The sequence below is a fragment of the Neoarius graeffei genome, chromosome 16 (genome assembly GCF_027579695.1).
Source record: "Neoarius graeffei isolate fNeoGra1 chromosome 16, fNeoGra1.pri, whole genome shotgun sequence".
Classification (NCBI taxonomy): domain Eukaryota; kingdom Metazoa; phylum Chordata; class Actinopteri; order Siluriformes; family Ariidae; genus Neoarius; species Neoarius graeffei.
Window position 1 is genome coordinate 27,383,879 of NC_083584.1, and position 18,281 is coordinate 27,402,159.

The following is an 18,281-nucleotide window of genomic DNA, read 5'->3' on the forward strand; positions in this document are numbered from 1 at the left end:
AAAATCAAATTATTTATAAGAGGACCTGGACTCGATTTTTTTTTTTTTTTTTGGGGGGGGGGGGGGGGGGGGATCTGTCAACACATTCATTAAAGTCACCTCCAAAGATAATATATGAATCAACATTTTCCAAGTAGTAATTTGGCACTATTCAATATTTGATTAATGTTTTGTTAGAAGAGTGTAAATTATAGCCATATATATTGCATAAAATAAAAAGGCCATTTTCTTGTTTAGCAACAATCACCCATCTACCTTCAGGAGATTTCACTGTCTAATACTTCCCCTTTAAATCTATGTAAAAGTATAGCAACTCCTGCTGAATTATTGCACCCATGACTAATATACAGTATTCCCCCACTGAGATCTCCATAACTTAACATCCAGCTCAGTTGAGTGAGTCTCTTGGAGCAAAACAATATCTGCCTCGCTTCTTTTACAAAATAAAAATAAAGCTTTCCTCTTCACATTATCACACATTCCTCTCACATTTAAAAGACAAAATAGACTTAAAAACAATCCATAAAGAAAACAATTAACACTTACCCAGAACTTGCAAAGAAACTTACTACAAACTCGCCTACAGTGGTGCTTGAAAGTTTGTGAACCCTTTAGAATTTTCTATATTTCTGCATAAATATGAACTCAAACATCAGATTTTCACACAAGTCCTAAAAGTAGATAAAGAGAACCCAGTTAAACAAATGAGACAAAAATATTATACTTGGTCATTTATTCATTGAGGAAAATGATCCAATATTACATATCTGTGAGTGGCAAAAGTATGTGAACCTCTAGGATTAGCAGTTAATTTGAAGGTGAAATTCGAGTCAGGTGTTTTCAATCAATGGGATGACAATCAGGTGTGAGTGGGCACCCTGTTTTATTTAAAGAACAGGGATCTATCAAAGTCTGATCTTCACAACACGTTTATTGAAGTGCATCATGGCACGAACAAAGGAGATTTCTGAGGACCTCAGAAAAAGCGTTGTTGATGCCCATCAGGCTGGAAAAGGTTACAAAACCATCTCTAAAGAGTTTGGACTCCACCAATCCACAGTCAGACAGATTGTGTACAAATGGAGGAAATTCAAGACCATTGTTACCCTCCCCAGGAGTGGTCGACCAACAAAGATCACTCCAAGAGCAAGGTGTGTAATAGTCGGCGAGGTCACAAAGGACCACAGGGTAACTTCTAAGCAACTGAAGGCCTCTCTCACATTGGCTAATGTTAATGTTCATGAGTCCACCATTAGGAGAACACTGAACAACAATGGTGTACATGGCAGGGTTGCAAGGAGAAAGCCACTGCTCTCCAAAAAGAACATTGCTGCTTGTCTACAGTTTGCTAAAGATCACGTGGACAAGCCAGAAGGCTATTGGAAAAATGTTTTGTGGATGGATAACCAAAAAATTCTATTTTGGTCTCGAAATGAGAGGCGTTATGTTTGGAGAAAGCAAAGCACTGCATTCCAGCATAAGAACCTTATCCCATCTGTGAAACATGGTAGTGGTGGTATCATGGTTTGGGCCTGTTTTGCTGCATCTGGGCCAGGACGGCTTGCCATCATTGATGGAACAATGAATTCTGAATTATACCAGCAAATTCTAAAGGAAAATGTCAGGACATCTGTCCATGAACTGAATCTCAAGAGAAGGTGGGTCATGCAGCAAGACAACAACCCTAAGCACACAAGTCGTTCTACCAAAGAATGGTTAAAGAAGAATAAAGTTAATGTTTTGGAATGGCCAAGTCAAAGTCCTGACCTTAATCCAATCGAAATGTTGTGGAAGGACCTGAAGCGAGCAGTTCATGTGAGGAAACCCACCAACATCCCAGAGTTGAAGCTGTTCTGTATGGAGGAACGGGCTAAAATTCCTCCAAGCCGGTGTGCAGGACTGATCAACAGTTACTGGAAATGTTAAGCTACAGTTATTGCTGCACAAGGGGGTCACACCAGATACTGAAAGCAAAGGTTCACATACTTTTGCCACTCACAGATATGCAATATTGGATCATTTTCCTCAATAAATAAATGACCAAGTATAATATTTTTGTCTCATTTGTTTAACTGGGTTCTCTTTATCTACTTTTAGGACTTGTGTGAAAATCTGATGTTTGAGTTCATATTTATGCAGAAATATAGAAAATTCTAAAGGGTTCACAAATTTTCAAGCACCACTGTACCAAGGAGAGGTGGATGACAACTTAGCAACTTTTAGGCTAACAGCGTGAAAATATACAGGACCTCTATTTAAGAACACAGAGGAATGCAAGTTACCCTTATAAACCTAGGCTAAATATAAAGTCAAATGAAAATACTCTTATCTTTAAACACTTGTTGTGTCACCCACTTATAAAATTCCCTTTAGAGTTCAGTGAAAAAAGACATAGGCCTATGATAAAATTAGGCTATTCAAAAGGGATACTGTCAGAACTGAATATGGGCATTACCCTTTAAATCTCTTAAATTCAGTCAATGTAGTTAATGAGAAGAAAAACATGTTAAAAAAACCTGAGCAAGGGAAAAATGTGTATAGGCTATAGATTTTTTGAGTCAGCTTTGGAGCCCATTGATTCCTTATGAGAGAGAAAAAGAAGCTAAATAACAATTTAAACAAAAAAAAAAAAAGCCACAGCTGAGCTACAAAGCCTATATGGAAACAAGACTCAGGTTGGCATGTAAAAATATTTTCTCTTTTTCTTTCCTCCCTTCTTTTCCCTCTCCCCTTCTTCCTTCCTCCTTCTTCATTAGGCTAGACATCTGAGAAGTTGTACTTCTTCCCATCGATGAGGGCAAATGATCTCCTGAAAGATGCTTTCTTGCCCTCTTCACAAGCCTTCTTAACCAAGGGCCAAAGCTTTTCCCTCGCCCGGGGCGTGGCCACGGGGGTCTGGGGTGGGCACTGCCCCCCCAGGGACAAGTCCTGCCCCCCTGAGAAATGCCCTGTCCATCCAAAGAAAACTGGCCAGAAAAAAAGGCCACAGTTTATGATCTCTGTCTCTTGTATTGGTAGAATAAATGCTGGTGTTGATTTAAAAACAGCATATATCTGCAAAGTTTATAGCTTTAATTATTTTTTGTTATCGTGTTTCCCCCCTCCGTAACCTTAAGGGGCAGAACAATCGTCAAAACTGCTTTCCAGTTGGTTCGTTTGAATAGGGGGCGTGTCAGTCCTCCTCCATTCAACTAGCAAGCACAACGCTGTGCGGGAGTTTACTTTGCGCCCATACAGTTCCTGTTTCGTTCTTCTCGGTCATCTTTTCACAAAGTAGTGGTAGTAGTTTTTGTTGAGTTGAGCTTGTTTGTTTCATTTACTTGTTGATTTGTGTAGATAAGTCAGCTAGTTACAGCAGTCTGCCTGTGCTAGCCTGCTATTATTAAGACTAGGAGACTGTGCTAGCTAGTTGAATTGCCAGCCTAGGCAGGCAGCCAGCCACTAAGCATAACCCACACAGACGTTATTAAAACATTTTATTAACTAGTTCCTAACACCAAGGCCCAATCCCAATTCTAATTTCTACCCCTCCCCCTCCCCCTTCGCCCTTCCCCTTGAAACTGAGCTACAAGGGATAGGGCTTGAAATTCAACCCTTACGTATTGGGATAGCCCTTCAACGATCGCATACGTCATCGCGTACCTCCGTCAGCGTTTACGTTAGCAAAACGCGACCAAATGCGTCATTGGCTGCGACCAGCCGCTACAGTCAGAGCCAGAGGCAGAACCAGAAATCTCTGCTGGCAGGGTGTGATTTGTTAACTAACACCACTGAATGGGATATCTTTGGCGCTTCGTGCACCACATCTGACAGAATGAGGTGTCAGAACACTCATGTAAACAATAAAAGCGAGAATAACAGAACAAAACGTACGCAGTCAAGCAACCGAAAACAATACTCACTCCCAAAGCTTTTTAGCAGCAGCTTGGATTTCAGAAATCGCTGCTCATTCTCAGCTCGAAAGCGAATCAAGTGGCATGTTTCCTCTCGATAACAACTTAAAACACGTAAATAATGGAGAAAATACATTTATGATAATCTTTCGCTGCGGGAACCGCCGTCTTTCTGAAATCCGCATGAAATCTCGCTGAAATCTGCATGGCATTGTGGGAAATCACTCAAACCCCTTCGTTCGGAGTCAGCTCCAGGAAAATCTCCGTTTGGAGGGGTACAGAAGCCCTACCCCTTCCCCTACCCCTCCGCGTTAACTGGGATTGGGATACCCCTACCCCTTCACGTGAACGCGCAAAATGGAGGGGAAGGGCCAAGGGGTTGGTCCAAGGGGTGAAATGGGATTTGGCCCAAAAGACATGCATAGGTGGCTCATTAAAAAGCAGACCTCGTCCGCCCCTGTCGCTGCGCAAGCTTCTGACTCTGCTGTTGAGCCCAGCACCGCTGCTGCCAACGCGGAGCAAAGCCCTTCACAGGATCTGAATAGGTCTGCGCCATCCTGCAGTTCTGTGGCCGCTTCAGGAACTCAAAACCCCTGCATTTCACAAAGTACGCAGCCCTCCCAAACCTCTGATGTGCACGTCACTTCCGACTTAAATATGGATAGCCCGTCCCAGCCTATTTTAACTAGTTACCCCAAGCGCCCATTTGGACAAACCCTTCGGTGCTTTAGTGCAAGCTGGTATCATTCTCGACCGTGGCTCGAGTATTCCGTTATCCGTGATGCCAGCTTTTGCTTTGCCTGCCGCAAATTTAACATTTCACATTCGGACTGCGAGGATATATTTACCAAACGTGGCTTCACAAATTGGAAAAAAGCCCTTGAAAAAGACGCCGGCTTCCAAAAACATGCGCCGAGTCTCCCGCACGTCAGATCAATGTCTGCGTGGCAGGAACACCAGCATCGGGCAGAGACGGGTGAAAGCATAGCTCACCTGCTGGGTCAAACGCAGATAGAAAAAAAAAAAACAGGTACTATGTGAAGAGCATTGGGGAGTCCTTTCTTGAGCCCTCTCTCCTGAAACCACTTCAAGTGCTTGCAGGCACAGAGCTTAACAGCATAAGCTTGCAAAATGAAATTTCTGTGGCAAAAGCAATGTTGCTCAATAAATTGTCAACTGATGCTAACCTCTCTGAAGCATGCAAATGCATTCAGCAGTACAAAGAGGCCTTCCCCATATTGCATTCAATATATGTCACAGCACTTGTCATCGGCGTGTCTTCAGCTGCATGCGAAAGCTCTTTCTCCACCTTGAACCGCATCCTCACTCCACTACGCAGAACAATGCTGCATTCAAGGAAGAAAAATTTAGTCATTCTGGCACATAAGGAAATCACAGAAAATCTAGACATGAATGAATTTGTTTCAGAATTTGCTAAGTGTAACCGCAGACTTGTACTGTAGATAATGGTCCAGGTCAAAGGTCAGCTATTCACGAAGACCAGTAGATGGTGCATCCCAACATTTTCAATGTCAACATTTAAATTTCCATTCAGCATAGCCAGGCTTTTCAAAAAAAAAAAAAGTTAGGTTTTTTCCTTTACAAAAAAAAAAAACCTTCATAAAAAAATTCCACACTGTTAACAAAATTGACGGTCATGATTTATGCTAGTGTGACCATATTTTGATTACCGAATTGAATTATTACTATTATTGGACTATTAGGCCTAGTAATTGTAGTAGTGGTTTTCCACCGATTTTTCAGGTATTGTTTTCTGCCCCCCCAGAAGAGCTAACTGCCCACCCACACATGCCATTCTGGTCACACCTCTGTCCTCTGCAGAAAGGGGCTCCGTGATAGACAGCTGTTTAGATTGAAGATATTTAGATTTCCTCGCAGCATTCCAGACCGCGTCTCGAACTTGCCGAACTGTGAAGAGGATGATTATGGATCGATTCTTCCCTTCTTGCTTTGGTCCGAGACGGTGGACAATGTCGACTCCTGCTTGTAAATGATCACACACGTCTGGTGCCACCTGCTGAAGGATGTCTATAACTCTCCTTCTCACGTTCTCACCGTCAGACTCCTTTAGACCATGAAGTTTCAAAAACCATTTCCAGCCGTAACAGCGGGATTCATCCAGTGCAGTTTTTAGGTTGCGATTTTCCATTTTCAAAGCATGAACCTCTTTGTCCATTCGATGCAGTTCTCTCTTATTCTCTGCCACATCTACCACAAGTTGTTTCACCGTAACAGAGAGAGGCTTTATTTCTCTTGAGGTATCATGAGTCATTTTTTCAATTGTGGAAATCTTTTGAAACGTTGCATCGTGCTTAACAGACAGTTCACGGATAGTAGCTAAAATGTCCATATTACTCTGTGTTAACATTAGTCGTAGCCGGCGTTTCTGTTTCCATGTGCTTACTTTTCTTAGTTGCGGGTTTCACAGGAGTAGCTGGCTCGGTAGCTACAGTAAAGTTACGGTCAAATGAAGGACTTGAGTCGAACCAAGTTTTACCGTCTTCCTCACCCAACGGAGAATGCACAGCCCTGGAGCTAGCCGAGTTCACTAACGTAACGTCCATGTCTTGCAGCATCTTCTTAGAGTTTCCTTTACCTTGGTTTTTATTTTTTCTTCCCATACACTCAACTATTTTTTGAATGTTACATTACACACTGTTACTTAAAAAGTGGTTAAACTAGTTGCCAGTCCACTTCACTTGAAAATGTTGACGAGCATGAAATCACGTCTATCCACGACGACGCCATCTTGGCCCCCATGTAACGAAGGTAAACAGCCTACTAGCGATCCGGTTACGTCACAGACGGATATCCAGTTTCAGTGCAAATGGCTGCATCCATTTTTAGCCAGATCATAACTTATAAAATGGATAAATTTTTAAAAGTTTTGTTAATTTAAACATGTAGAGGGCACAGCAGGGCACTTGCCATGATCAGCAAACATTTATTGTTGGGGCTTTGTTTGACTTTAACTAAACAGCTCTGCTATGTTCATCACCTGAGCCACTCCCCCACAGCAAATGTTCCAAAAGCTACTGGAAAGCCTTTGCAGAAGAGTAGAAACAAATTATAGAATCAAAGGGAGCAGATCTAGCTGAACTACTAAAGCAGTATAGCCCAGCCAAAGCACATCTATCAGGAGGTAGACCTGCTGTTCCCATGGAGCAGCCTCAGCTCAAGTGGAAGAGTCTCCTACCCTCTTTGTTTTTAAATTGGCCCAAAACTCTTGAATCCTGCACCAGGTAACATTATTAAGAGTAGGTAAATAAGCATTTCTGAAACCACTTTTAAAAAATTAAATAACCCCACACACAGTTCTAACCCAGTCATTGACAGATTTTGAACCCAAAATGAAGTCTCAAAAGGCCTCATTTATTACTCGAGCCTTTAAACTAAATCCAAGGCACCAAGAGAAAACTAATGCTTGCCAAAACTACCCCTCATGTCCACAGCTTTCAAGTTCATTTTAGGTAGTCCTACACTTTGTATTTTAAAATTATGAATACCACATCAATAAACTGAAGCCACACACTGCTAATTATTTATTCATTCAATATCTGTACAAAAAGTCTTCATTACAAAACAGAACAATTCTAGTACTCTTCCTCTCCATCTTCAGGAGGAGATGCTCCAACCTCCTCATAATCCTTTTCCAAGGCAACCAGATCCTCTCTGGCTTCAGAGAACTCACCTTCTTCCATTCCTTCACCAACATACCAGTGCACAAACACCCACTTGGCATACACCAGGTCAAATTTGTAACCCAAGCGACTCCAGGCTTCAGCAATTGCAGTAGTGTTACTCAGGATGCATACAGCCCTTTGGACCTTAGCCAGATCTCCACCAGGTACTACAGTGGGGGACTGGTAGTTGATCCCCACCTTGAAGCCTGTGGGACACCAGCCCATAAACTGGATTGAGCGACTGGTCTTGATGCTCGCGATAGCAGCATTGACCTCTTTGGGTACCATGTCACCATGATGGAGCAAGCAACAGGCCATGTATTTGCCATGGCGAGGATCACATTTCACCATCTAGTTGGCTGGCTCAAAGCAAGCATTCAAGATCTCTGCCACAGCCAGCTGCTCATGGTAGGCTCTCTCAGCAGATATGATGGGGGCGTAGGTAACCAGTGGGAAATGGATGAGGGTATGGAACCAGATTGATCTGGAACTCCGTTAGATCCACATTGAGAGCGCCATCAAATTGCAAAGAAGCAGTGATGGAAAAAAGCAACCTGTGCAATTAGCCTGTTATAGGACAGACTGTCTATATCCAAATTGCACTTGCAAATCTCAAATATAGCTTCGTTGTCCACCATGAAGGAGCAATCAGAGTGCTCGAGGGTGGTATGAGTGGTTAAGATGGAATTATAAGGCTCTACCACTGCAGCAGAAACCTGGGGAGCAGGGTAGATTGAACTCCAGCTTCAAATTTTTTTTTGCCATAGTCAACAGATAAGCGCTCTATCAGCAAAGAGGTGAAATCAGATCCAGTCCCACCACCAAAGCTGTGAAAGATCAGGAATCCTTGCAGACCTGTACACTGGTCAATCTACAGAGAACAAAAAAAAAATAATAATTTTATATATATATATATATATATATATATATATATATATATATATATAAAAAATAATAATTTTATATATAAAATAATAATTTTATATATATATATATATATATATATATATATATATATATATATATATATATATATATATATAATATAAGGGAACCTGGCCTGACAGCTCACATGGTATTGAGCACAATCAAACCCACCCATACTTCAACTGATACCATGCAAATATTATTGCAAAATCCAGACAGATGAGAACATCTCATATGACAGCTTTGCCACTCGCCCCCCCCAAAAAAGCAGCACCCTTGCACACAATCATCCTAAATCATTAAAGCCTGGGTGGGGGGCACAGTGACACCCACACCTTAACATTTTTCATAGGCAATCAAGGACAGAGTCTACGGTCTCCTTGCCAATGGTGTAGTAACCACAGGTGTAGTTGGTGCTACATCCTCTTTGCCACTGATTAGCTGCTCTGGGTGGTAAAGTTGACAGTAAAATGTCCATTCCTAATCTCATCTATGAGCAAGCAGTTACAAAATCAATCATTCATTCATTAAATCACAAATACAGAACCTAAACACTGCTTCAAGATCAAATGTGCAACAATCACATACCCAGTAACATGGAACCTAATTGAAAGGACATCATGGAAATGAAGAATGAAATAGGGTTGTTTAAATAACTCAAGGCAGATTCAAAGCAAATGGATCCATTACAATGCATTTTACCTACAACTATAGGCTCCAAGTCAACAAAAACAGCTCGTGGAACATATTTTCCAGCACCAGTGTCATTGAAGAAAGTACCAAAAGAAGAATCAGCCAGGTTACTGCTGCCAGAAGTGATCACCCCATCAGGCTGGATACCATGCTCCAGGCAATACAGCTCCCAGCAGGAGTTCCCCATCTGGACTCCTGCTTGACCAATGTGCACAGAGATACACTCCCTCTGTACATACAGGACATTACACACCAGTCAAATGGGAGTCATAATCCAAACAAATATTAAAAGTACACTTTAATAAGTCAATGTAATATAACAATTACCATTTTATTCAATGTTGAAGCAAAACAAAAAAAAGATAGATTTGATCTACAAAGTAACACACCAAATACCTCAGACACTAACAAACAACTCTCTAAAACTTTATAAATACACACGAAAAAAATAACTACTTCACCAAACAGCTCTGTTATAGTAATCACCTGAGCTAACTTTATAACAGGTGACCGCCATCTTAAGGGTGTGGTCTTTCAATTAAGGCCTAAAAACGTTTTTGACTAATTGTGCAAATACTCTGGATAAAATAGAAAATATTGGCTCCTATAACTTACATAGTGCCCTGTATGTACAACATGGAGTCATTTGGGATTCATCTTTAGCATCGAAAATATCTTTAAGAGCGATAATATTTTCTAATAATAACGGTAATTCAGGTGAGTCAGAGAATCGGCTCAGTTCACCATTAAGCTTCGACTCTTTCGATTCCCAAACGACTCATTACCAGGTTGTTTTTTATTTTTATTTTTGTTTTTTAAACTGGCTTTATAGCATTACTTATAATGATCGTAAAGACACTTCATTTCTGTGCGTGGAGTAAATTGCTTGAACAGATTAAAAACTAAGATTAATAGCAATGTCCAATCTAGGCTTTCAAAAGTATTTGTATTTTTAAAAAAAAGATTCACTGCCTGAAACAGGGCTTCACTGAACTGAGCCGATTCTCTGACTCACCCGAATTACTGTTACGATTAAAGACATTTTATATGCAGTGAGCTGAAGATGAATCCCAAATGAACAATAATGTAAGTGATTGTATGTATATATTTTGACCCTGTGTTGATTAAAAATAATAATTAAAACTTGTGCACTGAATTGTTGGGGTTTTTTTTCCTATGGAAGATGTATGTTGTATAATTATTCTTCCCTATAAGAAGAAAGTTTAAAGAAATAACTGAAAGCCCAGTCAGTAGACATAACATTCATGTATATGATGAGTGTACGTAAACTTTTGACCAAATCTATATATTACTCGGAGCTCCAGCACCTTCCCAACCTCTCAGTCCTGGACCACTGGATACCTGGACACCCATCCTTAATGCATTACATCTGAATTTCACAAAGTTTACAAATCAGGAAATTGGTTCTGAAGCCCTGTTTTAGGCAATTAATTATTTTTTTTTTAAGTTAAGTACATTTTCATTGAAAGAATATACATACCATAGCCTATTGGACGTAGCTAATAATCTTAGTTTTTATCTCTTCAAGCGCGTACAGAAGTGACGTGTCTTAAGGATCATTTTAAATCAAGCTACAAAACCCGTTAGGAGAAAAAACAAACCAACAAAAAAACCCTGAGTCGTTTGGGAATCGAAAAAGTCGAAGCTTAATGGTGAACTGAACCGATTCTCTGACTCACCTGAATTACCGTTATTATTAGAAAATATTATAGCTCACACACACACACACACACACACATTATATATATATATATATATATATATATATATATATATATATATATATATACACACTTTTTTTTAATTTAAACATATTTGGGGTCAGAGTTTGCCCTAAGAGCATTAAGGCTCATCTAAGGGGGCTTACTCCAAATAACATTTTACATTATATAGAACAAACAAAAATGACAAGACACTAACAGGGAACGAGAGCTGGAACTGTCGTGAGACAAGTTAGTTTTACCCTACTGATGATGTATAGTTGCAATAATAATCTGCAACTAAATATAGTATATGCAAATAAATAAATGTGTGTATATATATATATATATATATATATATATATATATATATATATATATATATATATATTATGCAAATAAAGATATTTTTGATGCAGCGAGCTAAAGATGAATCCCAAATAACTCCATGTTGTACATACAGGGCATTATGTAGGTTATAGGAGCCAATAGTTTCTATTTTATCCAGAGTATTTGCACAGGAAGTCAAAAGCGTTTTATTTACTTCCGGCCTTAATTGAAAAACCACGCCCCAAGATGGCGGTCACCTGTTATAAAGTTAGCTCAGATGATTAGTATAGTAGAGCTGGTTGGTGAAGTAATAGAAGTTTAGAGAGTTGTTAGTTTTTGTCAGTGGCTGAGGTAGTTATTGTGGTTTGTTACTTTGTAGATCGAATAATTTTCTGCCTTGTTTTATTTCAGCACTAAATAGAATGGTAATTATGTTCCGTTGTACTGATTTATTAAAGAATATGCTTAACACTTACGTTTGGATTACAACTCCTATTTGACTGGTGTGTAATGTCCTGTATGTACAGAGGGAGTGTATCTCTGTGCACATTGGTCAAGCAGGAGTCCAGATGGGGAACTCCTGCTGGGAGCTGTATTGCCTGGAGCATGGTATCCAGCCTGATGGGGCAATCACTTCTGGCAGCAGCAACCTAGCTGATTCTTCTTTTGGTACTTTCTTCAATGACACTGGTGCTGGAAAATATGTTCCACGAGCTGTTTTTGTTGACTTGGAGCCAACAGTTGTAGGTAAAATGCATTGTAATGAGTCTGTTTGTTTTGAGTCTGACACATTTTAAATGATCCTGATTTATTTTGTTTCAGTGATGTCCTTTTCAGTAACATAAGAATACTTGTAAATATCTGGGTTTCACATTTACTGGGTACTTCATTTGTTGCACCTTTTGACCTCAAACTGATGTCTAGGTTCTGTATCTTGATTTAATGGTTTATTTTGTAACTGCTTGCTCACAGATGAGATTAGGAATGGACACTATCGTCAACTTTACCACCCAGAGCAACTAATCAGTGGCAAAGAGGATGCAGCTAACAACTATGCTCGTGGTCATTACACCATTGGCAAGGAGACTGTAGACTCTGTCCTTGATCGCATACGAAAAATGGTGAGGGGTGTGTGTGTTTTGGCTTTTTTTCTTTTTTTTTGCTTTTTTAATTAAGGCTTTAATGACTAAAAAATAATTGTATAAGTCTCCTATTTTTACTTTCTTGAAAGTAGCAAATCCATCATTTGTCACTGGGAGGTTCTCCTCTGTTTGGATTTCGCAAGAATATTAACATGGTACCAGTTAAGATGTGGTTGGGAGGGGTTTTTTTAGATATAAACTTCAGTCACTAAATGAATCAAGTGTTGTGGGGTGGGTTCCCCTCTCTCTGCAAAGATCAATAGAATGGGGTGTTTTGTTTTTTTTTTTTTTTTTTGGGGGGGGGGGGGGGGGTCAGTTATTTGTCTAGATAGTGTATTTGACCTTTCAGGAACAGCTGTGGGTTTTTTTTTTTTTTTTTTAAATTTGGAACCATCAAGGCAGGGGTGTGTTCTTATCTGTGAATCCCCAATGTGGTTAAAGACTTTGCTTCCTTCTTGATTTGGGTGGTGGGAGAAAAAGATGAATGGATTTAAATGTGTCCTGTTAGAATGATTTTACTTATGGCCATAGCAGCCTTTTACAGAAGATTGAGGCCCCTGCATTAGCTGACTTCCCCCTAGGGGGATATGCTTGTTTTGGGGAAGTAGGTGGAACCTTTTTTTAATAAAAGTGCACTCAATACCATGTGAGCTGTCAGGACAGAGTTTTTTGTTTGTTTTGTTCTCTGTAGACTGACCAGTGTACAGGTCTGCAAGGATTCCTGATCTTTCATAGCTTTGGTGGTGGAACTGGATCTGGTTTCACTTCTCTGCTGATGGAGCGCCTATCTGTCGACTATGGCAAAAAATCAAAGCTGGAGTTCTCAGTCTACCCTGCTCCCCAGGTTTCCACTGCAGTGGTAGAGCCTTATAATTCCATCTTAACCACTCATACCACCCTCGAGCACTCGGATTGTTCCTTCATGGTGGACAACGAGGCTATATTTGACATTTGCAAGCGCAATTTGGATATAGACCGTCCATTCTACAACAATCTGAACAGGCTAATTGCACAGGTTGTTTCTTCCATCACTGCTTCTTTGCGATTTGATGGTGCTCTCAATGTTGATCTAACGGAGTTCCAGACCAATCTGGTTCCATACCCTCGTATCCATTTCCCACTGGTTACCTATGCCCCCATCATATCTGCTGAGAAAGCCTACCACGAGCAGCTGTCTGTGGCTGAGATCTCAAATGCTTGCTTTGAGCCAGCCAACCAGATGGTGAAATGTGACCCTCGTCGTGGCAAATACATGGCCTGTTGCTTGCTCTATCGTGGTGATGTGGTACCCAAAGACGTCAATGCTGCTATCGCAAGCATCAAGACCCGTCGCTCAATCCAGTTTGTGGACTGGTGTCCCACAGGCTTCAAGGTGGGGATCAACTACCAGCCCCCCACTGTAGTACCTGGTGGAGATCTGGCTAAGGTCCAAAGGGCTGTATGCATGCTGAGTAACACTACTGCAATTGCTGAAGCCTGGAGTCGCTTGGATTACAAATTTGACCTGATGTATGCCAAGCGGGCATTTGTGCACTGGTATGTTGGTGAGGGAATGGAAGAAGGAGAGTTCTCTGAAGCCAGAGAGGACCTGGCTGCCTTGGAAAAGGATTATGAGGAGGTTGGAGCAGATTCTCCTGAAGATGGTGAAGATGGAGAGGAGGAGTACTAGAATTGTTCTGTTGTAATGGATGCTTATTGTACAGATATTGGATAAATAAAAAAAAATTGGCATGTCCTTTTGGTCTGTGGTTTGTTTATTGATGTGGTCAAGGTTCTTTGTCATTTGCATGTTTCACATGTAAACACTGCCTCAGGGCTGTGTGTGTGATATAAAATATGGGGGGGGATAAAAATGGTGCAACTGTGACTTAGTGTTCAGGTGAACAGAAATTTCAATATGTGCAAAATAAGGGGAGTGGGGAGCAGCATCAGAACTTGGGCTGTGTTCATTAGTCTCACAGCTGCATCAGAACTTGGGCTGTGTTCATTAGTCTCACAGCTGCATCAGAACTTGGGCTGTGTTCATTAGTCTCACAGCTTCTGGCAAGAAGCTGTGCTGGAGTCTTGATGTTTTGGCCCTGATGCTGCAGAGCCTTTTTCCTGAGGGGAGGAGGCTCAATTGTCTGTGTGCTGGGTGGGTGGAGTCACCATGATGCAGGCTGTTCTGCTCCTGCAGTGCCTGTTGTAGATGTCTTTTTCTATGGACAGAAGGTTGCAATGGGTGATTGCTGTGTGCACCACCTGCTGCAGAGGCTTCCTGTCCACAACCGAGCAGTTTGCATACCAGGAGATGGTCAGTGTGATCTCCACCACACACCTGTAGAAGGCTCCCAGGGCAGCAGGGCTCAGTCTGGCCTGCCTTGGCTTCCTCAAAAAGAGGTATTGGTGGGCCTTCTTGACCATGCTGGCTGTGTTTGTGGTCCGCTTCAAGTTGCTAGAGATGTAGACCCCAGGTACTTTGATACTATGGACTGTCTCTACAGCCTCTATGTAGAGGGGGTGTGGTCACCTCTTCTGAAATCCACAACCATCTTTTGTTTTCCCCCCCACATTGATTTGTCCCTGTACCAGTCCTCCACCTCATGGCAGTGGTGGGACAGAGATCCCACAGCAGTGTCATCTGCAGACTTCACAATATGACTGCCTGGATGTTTAGCACAGCAGTCATATGTGAGCAGGGGGTTAAGGATGCCACCCTGGGGGGAGCCAGTGTTGATGGTAGAAGGGATGCTGTGGATCCTCACTGCCTGTGGCCTGTGTGTCAGGAAATCCAGTACCCAGTTGCAGAGGGATGGTGGTAATCCAAGCGGCAGCAGTTTGACAAAGTCTGCAGGTCAATCGTGTTCAACACTGAGCTAAAGTCCAGGAAGAGCAGCCTCATGTAGGTGTCTCTGCTCTCCAGGTGGGTGAGAGCAGAGTGGATGATGGCTGAGTTGGCGTCCTCTACAGACCTGTTCCTCCTGTACACGTACTAGTCTGGGTCCACATTTATGTCCACCTTCTCAATGTGGTCTATGACCAGGCATTCGAAGTGTTTCCTAACCATCAGGGTGAAAGCCACCGGTCAATAGTCATTCATGCTCCTCACTGCTGCACACTTGGGCACTGGAATGATGGAAGATGTCTTCAGACACACTGGCACCATAGCCTGGGAGAGGGAGGTGTTAAAGATGTCTGTCTACAACTCTGTGAGCTCATGTGTGTAGGCCTTCAGGACCCTCCCCTGGGATGTCTGGTTCTGCTGCCTTGTGGGAGTTGACGCATTGCAGAGTCCTCCTCATGTCATCTGCTGACACACTGAATTGATAGTAGCTCACCCTCTGGGATGGTGAGCCTGGTGCAGGTAGGGGGGTCAGTGGGTTCAAAACAGGCATAGGTGTTGAGGGTATCTGGGAAGGAAGGGTCCCAAGGACACTTGGCGTTCTTCCTGCTGTAGCCTGTGATTGCCTTTATGCCCTGCCACATGCTCCGAGGGTCGTTGGATGCAAAGTGGCCCTGGATTTTGTCAGCATGTGCTCTCTTTTGCCCGTGTCACACTCGCTTGGAGGTTCCTCCTCACTGTTCTCAGTGCCAGTGCATCTCCAGACGTGAGAGCACATGACTGCTTTCAGGAGACATTGAACCTCACCATTTATCCATAACTTCTGTTTAGGACATATGATGATGTTGCTGGTGACGTCATTGATGTATTTCTGGATGAAGCCGGAGATGTAGATCTGGAGGTGTACTCCTCCAGATCTACACCTTCACTGGTGGTAGCAGCTTCCCTGAAGGCCTGCCAGTCCGTCCACTCAAAGCAGCCCTGCAGTGCAGGGACTGCTGGGCCACACAGTGATGGCCTTCTGTGTTGGCTGGTTGTTTTTCAGCACAGGTTGATGGGCAGGGACCAGCAGGACAGAGATGTGATCAGAGAAGTCCAGGTGGGGCCGTGGCACCACAGCATATGCACCCTGCTTGCTGGTGTAGACCTGGTCCAGAATATTGTCTCCCCTGGTTGCAATGTCTGTTTCTTGTAAAACCAGGGCAGGCAGTCCATCAGATGGGTGTGATTTTTAAAGTCCCCAGCAATCACAAAAAATGCCTCTGGGTGTTGGTCCTGCAGCTCGCTGATGTGCATGTGCAGTTCAGTCAGCATCGTGCCAGCGTGCGCACTCGGAGGAATGTAAACAATCACCAGCAGCACTACCGTAAACTCCCGAGGCAGGTAATGCGGGTGGCAATTTAGCGACAAACTCCACAGGTTCAGAGCAATGCTGGCTTACCAAGATGGTTTGTGCGCCAGTTCTTGTTGATAAGTAGTCCTCCACCACAGCTTTTCTCTGACAGCTGATCGCGGTCGGCGCGGAAGAAAAGTAGTCCGTCCAGGTGGTACATGGAGTCCAGCATGTTGTCATTCAGGAAAGCATAGCAATTCCTCATCTCCTTGTGGAAGTTCAGTCTTAGCCTAAACAGGTCGATCTTGTTGGCTAGAGAGCGGACGTTAGGCAGAAACGGAGTTGGAAGAGCGGGTCTGTTAGCCCTTAGCCTAGCTAGCAGGCTGCCTCTCTTCCCCCTTTTCTGCCTCCGGGCACACCGTTGTCTCCTTGGGCACTGCTGCTTTGTCTTCCTTCGTCCACTCTCCTTTAGTAGCCCAAAACGTCCTAACACTGCCTTGACGTCTGGTTTCAGTCCCACATTCAGGTTCTCCAGAATAAATGGATTCTGTGCACTGTATTTCAGCCTCAGTTTGTTGCATGAGTTAATAGAAAAGAGAGGAAGGGGTCGTACGCTAACCGGGAGCCAAAAAGCTGCTGCACTACTGCGTGCCGCCATCTTGCCACTCAGGGAATGGTACATGTTAATTTTAAAATACAAAGTGTAGGACCATCTACAATGAACTTGAATCTTCTACTTGAGCTAAGACTGCTTCATGGGAACAGCAGGTCTGCCTCTGACAGATGTGCTTTGGATGGGCTATACTGCTTTTGTAGTTCAGCTAGATCTGCTCTTTGATTCTATAACTTGCTTCCACTCTTCTGGGCAGGCTTTCCAGTAGCTTTTGGAACATCACTGTGGGGGAGTGGCTCAGGTGATGAACATAGCAGAGCTCTTTAAAGTCAAACCAAAACACAATGGTAAATGCCGTTTGCTGATCATGGCAAGTGCCTTGATGCACCCTCCATGTGTTTTTAATTTAAAGTTATATTGCTTAAAAACAGGTGTACCTGGATGCAACTCTTTGCACTGAAACTTGCCTGTGATGTAACTGGATCACTGTTTACAGAGAAGCCCTGGCCTAATGGTTAGAGAAGCAGCTTTGGGACCAAAAGGTTGCTGGTTTGATTCCCTGGATCAGCAGAAATGGCTGAAGTGCCTTTTGAGGAAGGTGTCTAACCCCCAGGTTGCTCTGAGTATGTTACACATTGCTCTGGATAAGAGTGTCTGTCTGCTAAATGCCTGGAATGTCATATACCTGATTTAAAATAGAGCCATCAAATAAAGGCTTCTTTTTCTAAAACAAAATCCCTAGGTGCTGTAGCACACTCCTTGTGTGCATGCTTGTTCACTGTTTTAGATGGGTTGAATACGGAGAAAGACCTTCACTGTGCTGTAATCTATATGTGACGAAGGCTTCTGATTTAAATTTTTAGAATCAAATTTTCTGTAACCATGTGACTTATTGGCAACAAAATACACAAACCAGCAACCTTCACTTTTATGAAGTTTGAATCTCACTCTGGTAGACGATGCATATGTAGTCCTGACTTGGATACAAATAAACAATATCCATTTTCATAGCAACACAATTCTTGCCATTTAAACGGATTGCTTTTCTCACTGTATAAAAGTGTTACATAAAAATACAAGGAGTAACTTTTTAATTTTGGGGGG

General features: G+C 42.3%; 1 protein-coding gene and 1 pseudogene across 1 annotated transcript; one reads left to right on the plus strand and one right to left on the minus strand.

Annotated features, from left to right (window-relative positions):
- Positions 1 to 7,507: 7,507 nt before the first annotated feature.
- LOC132900553 (tubulin alpha-4A chain-like) lies at positions 7,508 to 9,556 on the minus strand (annotated as a pseudogene).
- A 2,125-nt stretch (positions 9,557 to 11,681) lies between these two features.
- Positions 11,682 to 14,079, plus strand: LOC132900554 (tubulin alpha-8 chain-like). Its single transcript, XM_060942722.1, has 4 exons — positions 11,682 to 11,693; positions 11,796 to 12,015; positions 12,241 to 12,389; positions 13,102 to 14,079. Exons 1-4 carry the CDS (start codon positions 11,691 to 11,693, stop codon positions 14,077 to 14,079), a joined length of 1,350 nt encoding a protein of 449 aa, XP_060798705.1. The 5' UTR covers positions 11,682 to 11,690.
- The last annotated feature ends 4,202 nt before the right edge of the window (positions 14,080 to 18,281 follow it).

What these genes read in the sequence shown, in the direction of transcription:
- LOC132900554 (XM_060942722.1), top strand. An exon ending in CTTGGAGCCAACAGTTGTAG is followed by an intron (nt 12,016 to 12,240) that starts GTAAAATGCATT and finishes GCTTGCTCACAG; the next exon opens with ATGAGATTAGGAATGGACAC. An exon ending in TTGATCGCATACGAAAAATG is followed by an intron (nt 12,390 to 13,101) that starts GTGAGGGGTGTG and finishes TGTTCTCTGTAG; the next exon opens with ACTGACCAGTGTACAGGTCT.